Source organism: Papaver somniferum, chromosome 3, assembly GCF_003573695.1.
Source record: "Papaver somniferum cultivar HN1 chromosome 3, ASM357369v1, whole genome shotgun sequence".
Classification (NCBI taxonomy): Eukaryota; Viridiplantae; Streptophyta; class Magnoliopsida; order Ranunculales; family Papaveraceae; genus Papaver; species Papaver somniferum.
The window spans coordinates 2,071,987-2,078,113 of record NC_039360.1 but is presented as its reverse complement, the minus strand read 5'-3'; the positions used below and the strand labels follow the sequence as shown (position 1 = coordinate 2,078,113).

At 36.8% G+C, this 6,127-nt stretch overlaps 2 protein-coding genes across 2 annotated transcripts; both read right to left on the bottom strand.

The window, feature by feature from the left end:
• Positions 1–378: 378 nt before the first annotated feature.
• LOC113358906 (potassium channel KAT3-like) lies at positions 379–4,487 on the bottom strand. The gene is made up of 12 exons (XM_026602622.1): positions 4,393–4,487; positions 4,096–4,257; positions 3,901–3,958; positions 3,483–3,800; positions 3,139–3,366; positions 2,961–3,059; positions 2,852–2,884; positions 1,938–2,123; positions 1,745–1,828; positions 1,519–1,576; positions 970–1,113; positions 379–558 (listed from the first exon to the last, which is right to left on the bottom strand). The coding sequence occupies exons 1-12, from the start codon at positions 4,485–4,487 to the stop codon at positions 455–457; spliced, it is 1,569 nt and encodes a 522-aa protein (XP_026458407.1). The 3' UTR covers positions 379–454.
• Positions 4,488–4,518: 31 nt separating this feature from the next.
• LOC113358905 (potassium channel KAT3-like) lies at positions 4,519–5,675 on the bottom strand. The gene is made up of 2 exons (XM_026602621.1): positions 5,467–5,675; positions 4,519–4,597 (listed from the first exon to the last, which is right to left on the bottom strand). The coding sequence occupies exons 1-2, from the start codon at positions 5,673–5,675 to the stop codon at positions 4,519–4,521; spliced, it is 288 nt and encodes a 95-aa protein (XP_026458406.1).
• Between the last annotated feature and the right edge of the window lie 452 nt (positions 5,676–6,127).

Sequence of the window (6,127 nt, the reverse complement as noted above, 5' to 3'; positions counted from 1 at the left end):
TTGTTCAATTAGATATTCTAGGTATGCTTTATTCAGATTCTATATTCTATTGTTAAATGAGATGACTATGGGAGGACTCCCCCCAATTTCTAAACCAGTTTTATGCTTCCTGTTCATTTGATGTGTTCTTTGCTATTTTTTTAATAATCTTCCCATATAGAGAAATCTCATTTGTATGGAAAAAATACTTGAAATTAGGGAAATTGGTCAAGTGCAAGGAGTTCTTTTCCAGAAAGCTGCTTACAGGAATTTAGATACCCTCAACACGAGATGGGATTTAAGCTGCAAAAGGTACATTGCTTATATCAGTCTGCTCTATATGTTTCGAGAAACTAGATATTACTGAAGTGAACTTTTTGCTTCATACATATCGTGGTTAGTTACATTATTAGTTTACATTGTTGAAATGAATTTATACATGTTGGATGAAACGAAGCAAAAGAATTTGTCTCTCTCAGCAGTAGAACAGATTATCATTCTCTCTTAAAACGCTCAATTCTTCCACTTCTGATCCATCAGTCATTATAATCTTGCTCCCTGTTTTACCGAATTTTGTCTCTGCATCCATTAAATAAGGTTAATACTTTAGTTAAATACCCTATCCGCCTGACATACCACAGTTTCATGCATATGATATGTTAAGGACATCTATTCATGCATATGATATGTTAAGGACATCTATAGGTGCATCTTTCATTTGTAAGTACCTAAATGATCATTTTTACTTCGAATGTAATTTATATAACTTGCATTTCATCTTAGTGTTTAATTTTGTGGTGCTTGTGTGTGTAATTCATCTATCGACTATCAGCCTAAAGTCTTGACTTTATTCAGTTAAACAGTACTGCAAGATTCTGAATCCCTTATAGGAAATGTGTGTTATTTGAGGTAATGTTAGTTAAACCTAGATAACAAATTGAGTTTATTTGCAAAACTGGACGTTAGAAAAAAAAAATCAATCCGCAATACCTGCCAATTGCAAAAGCTCTTCCATTGATCCTGGCAAATGGATACGTTTTCCAGGCTTGTTGCTTTCTGTTGTATTTATTTCATCTGGATGATGCCCGTGGATTATCAACCTCATGAGGGCACGTGTAGGACTTGCTGGAACTCCTGCATATTTTTACCATAATTCGTAAATGTTTGGAAATATATGTGGAGGTATATGTGGAGCTTAGCTTTCTCTCTGAACATTAGAAATCAGATGGCGTAAAATGAAATGAAAACTTCATTAATAAACATTATATGGCAAACTTTAGCTTGACAAGCTAGTATACATGAACTCCTTTAACAATTGATAGTAGTTGAAGAGACTGAGCTATCTAGGTGTCTTTGGCCTGTGGTTCCATCCATTGTATATATGATGCTACCTAATGTCCCAATACTTGGTTTTCCCTTGGATTGGCTAGACCAATTTTTTTTTTTGAATTGCAAGATTTTTCAATTTTAGATATAGATGATTTGACATAATAATAAATGATAACTTGATAAGTATAGGTCTGAGTAATAAACCTTTACCTTTAGCATTTCTTAACGATGCTTCACGGTCTTTTACTTCCCCTCTCGAGATGTTTCGCTGCAATCACAAATAATTAGCATTTTACACTTTACCATCTAGATGAGTTATGTTTTCTAGTCATGGTAAGAATGAACTATAAATATGACATATAAAAGGATAACATGCTACATAGATACTGCTGAACATTGTAACAACGTCATTTCCTGCGCACTATGTTGTTCTTACCTTGGGTATATTGTGGAGGTCACCAAGAAATTCTGTTACAAAGGGAATTTGTTCGAGTATCTCTGTTTGTATGGTCTTTAAGTGCTGCAGATGGAAGAATCACATGAGAAGTTAAAATAAAACTGCACAAAATTTCACCATTTTTAGTGGCTTTTTATTTGTTATGTTTTTGTATGAAATCCAAAGTCCAAACCTCAGTGAAATTTGAGATGACTCGCGATCCATCATCAGCATGTTGCTGCACAATTTGCTTAAAATGCTGATGACTTATTCGAATAACCTGGGAAAGCCTCTTGCTCCTCACTGTAAATGGCTGTGGGATATTGAAAAGCACCCCTATTTCTCCTGCCATTTCCGAAGGGCCTAATTTTGATAAAACCTGTAAAAAGCACCAGAGTTCAGAGTTGACATAGCAAAATGGATCTCATACCATGCTGAATTTCAGAGGAATATGTTCTTATTTGAAGTCAAGATAACTAGCATTCATATGTTTGTATCATACCACGTTTCACTGCTCTAGTTCATCACATTATATGGTTAATATGCTATACAGTGTTATCATTCTCATTGAGACTAATCCTGAATAAAATCACCGAGTTTAACATACTTTTTTCATTAGCTCTTGCCGAACTCTCATTGCAAACAATTAAACAGACTTATGGCACTTCGACAAGCTTTCATATTTATTGCGCCTCATCATTAATGAGAGCAAAAATGACAATCTGTCACTCACCTAACTAGTTTTGTATGTAGTTGGGCTATTTTCCTTGAGGGTGACTCGTGTAAAATAAAATCTCATGTAATTTCAAGTGTCCTCTTTTAATGATGCTATGGTAAAATAGCGAAACAGTCTTAAGTGTTTTTATGTGTCTTCTCTCTCACACCTGTCATTTTCTATGTAGAATTGTTATAAAATTTCCATGTTTTATGATTTATTTAATGAAGTTCTCCTATACTCATGTACTGAAAATTTGTCGCGGAAGTTGGTTGATACACACCTGTTTAATTTACATTCAAAGTCTTTACTTCATACTACTCTAATATTTATTCCATGCATTTAACAACTAAGTAATCTGCCAATTGGCAAAATAAATTATGAGAGAATACCTGTTCTGTTCCATCTTTGTATGTCAGCAAGTCCTGCAGGTTACGGCAGACTAATTAACCTCGGCATTTCAAGAAAGGAGATACGTTTCCAGTGGAATAAATGTCTTACCATTTGCCCAGAAACTATAATATAGAAGTCTGTCGGTATTTCGTTTTGTATAATAATATCAACTTTTGGTGGAAAATATTCTGCTTTCATTTCAGTAATCTGCAGAAGTTTGCATACCGTTATTGCCATTGGTGACGTTGCAATTAAACTGATGGAGTAATCAGAAAGAAATGCTTACCAACTGAACAATAAGATCTTCGGAAACTTCATTGAACAGGTAACCACCCTTAACAGTTGTTGTGAAAAGATGTTGACCTATTGCTTTAGGTAGATCTTGAAACACTTGGTCTTGCTGCATCTCTTGTGTCCTAAATTGTAGGTGCATGTGTGCCATCATTTGCTCTTTTAAGTTCTCTGGAAGTCTATTTGAGCTAGAGAATCTCAATATTTTATTGATTGCATCTCTCTGCAACGCCGTTTCTCAAGTTAACACAGTTAATTAAGAGAAATAACATTTCGCTTGAATGAAAACTTAGTGTAAGTTAGAATGAACAATGCAACAGGAAAAAGTCTAGGGCTTACCATAGCAAAAGTTCGATGGGCACTATGCACAATAAGATTGGTCATATTACCAATGAGATAAGCAGTGAGACCAATGTTAAAAAACATGAAAAAGATGTTGAAAATCTTCTCTCTAGTGTTCTGGGCATGCAGATCTCCATAGCCAACAGCCGTTAGAGTGGTAATGGTCCAGTACAAAGAATATGTGTAGCCTATCCAAATACTCCTGTCTTCAAAATTTCCTAATTGAGCACCAATCCATGTTTTCTCTTTATCGAAGTAATGGGTAGCCATCCAGTACTGGAAACAACCTACAAAATGCACTATGAAGAGGGTCACCTGCGAATGACATAAACCAAGTTAGTTAGCTAAAATATTTTGTCAATATGCTATTTCTAGTGAAGTCAGATAAAATATGGTAGTCCCGGGAAATGCTTACAGAGATGAGTTTAATGTATCTTGTCCAGAAGTAGCTGAATCGTGTGTCTTTTTCCAACCTGATTCAAGTGTGAGAAAAAAGATAGATAAAGATACTTAGAACATAGAACTTCATGATAGGTTCTAGCTTCTAAGGTAGTAAAGCGGCTAAAGCCGTGATATTTTTTAGTCATGGAATGTTGAAAATATGACTGACCTTGCAAAAAGCTTGCCAACACGGCGTAGTCGCCAGAATCGAAGGAGATTGAGGAAACCAAAAACAGCACCTGTTTTTGTTTTCCCAGTTATAACTCTGTATATGAGCTGAAATGGCAAGGTTGAGGCTATATCCAGTGGAAGCCAGAACTTGGTCATATACCTGTTCCAAGAAAAAGTGAATAGTGAGAAGTGAAACAAATACTAAAGCCCAAGGTGAGACCATATTAATGCTGTTCACACATGCTCAAGGTGGTGAAGTCCTAGTCAATCACAAAATGGACGAGAAGAAAATCACCTCACAGCAATCTTTTTGCGGTCGTCTACAAGGAGGTAAGTTGTTCTATCCCAAGTAGGCAACGAAGAAAGTAAAGCCCAAACGGGGATGCCCATGCTGAATCAACAGGCATTAGAGACCCTGTTGCTACTTGCTGAATGCTAGCTCGAACGGGGATGCCCATGCTGAATATATGACTAGAACCACTAGAAACAGTTGCCACCACCTGCAATTCCATTCAATTATTAATTATAAAACAACAAGAACTAATATCAGTTTCCAACAATATACCACTCACGTTTCTGGAAAACAGATACTATTGCTTTTTCCAGTTCGGCCTATTTTTTAGCTAAAATGCAACAGTAATAGCATCTCTTTTCTAGAAACTGAGGTACTAATATTCAACTAGTCAATCAATTTCTCATTCAGACTGTATACCTATGTTGTGCCAATGAAGGGGTTACCTCCACCCAGTTTCTAAGGGGCAAACAGATTGTAAACTGAAAGTACACTGTAGGCTATTGGAAGTATTGTGCACCCGCCTCCAAAGTGGGTGCACATCATAGTGATATTATTGTTTCAACACACGTAATCGTTAACTACAATAACAGCATGATCCACCTTTCAAGAAACTACTTTATTGACTTCTCAGAAAAGTCTATCTTTTTAGCGCCTACTGCCTTGCATAGCTTTGAAACTACTCATTCACCGCCCTATTCACCGTATATTTTAACTTATGATGACACTGGTGAATTTTTTAAAGAGTTAAAAGGCAGATTTGAAGGATGAAAAATAGCCCGCAGATTGAAAATAAAGCGGTAATGAAGACGGAAATTCCATTTCCGTATATATTTTACCTATGGTACAAGAACAGTTTAAGTAATTTCCCGGGAGATGAACTGTGTCAATTATTACACCAACAGAACTGAAACGAAACTAAAACCATAGTAGGTACCAAATGATAGTCTATTTTTAAGCTCTAGAACTGACCCTTTGAAGGTCAAACTGCATACAAAACCGTGTTTTGCATGTTCAAATTTTGAATCAAATATGCAAAAAATGATAAACAAAAAAAGAAGAGAGAGCTTAACTTGCCTGTATCGACGATCATAGGGTGCGATGATGAATCTTTTAAGGTCAAGGTAATTACCATCAATAACAGTTCCAAAAGCTGGTAATATACTACTAGAAAGCGTCGCTAAGTTATTTATTTCACCACTTCTACGTCGAGCTAACATGGATGGTGCAGCAGCAGCAGCTGGAACTGCTGACCTGCTATTTAAAAACGGTGCCGGTGACATCATATTGCTCTCCGTCGATGTCAATATTCCACGGAGCACGTGTCACGATATTAGTGGTCGCATACACGATAACTGTGTATCCCTTGCTATACATAGAAACCTGAGTAGCAGAAGATACCTTTGCAGATCTACTTTATCTCATCCCAAGAAGGGATACCTCGACGGTCAAGATGGAAAAAGTAAAGCCTAGTCTAGGGGGGCAGCTGGCGAAGGGACAGAGTTAGATGACGCATCTAATCAGCATTAAATGCACAAATCTCTTATCTACACGCATAACCAAAGAACTTGAATAGGAATGACGCGGCGGAATCTGACTGGCAAAGATTAGCGGTGAAAAAAGGTACAATCTATACTGAGGCTGGGAAGTTCCCGAAGGAACGTGGGTCGGCTGAGGTGGCAGAGTTCGACTGGAGAAAGCACGCGGCGAGCGAAGGTACATATCAAAGATATACCTG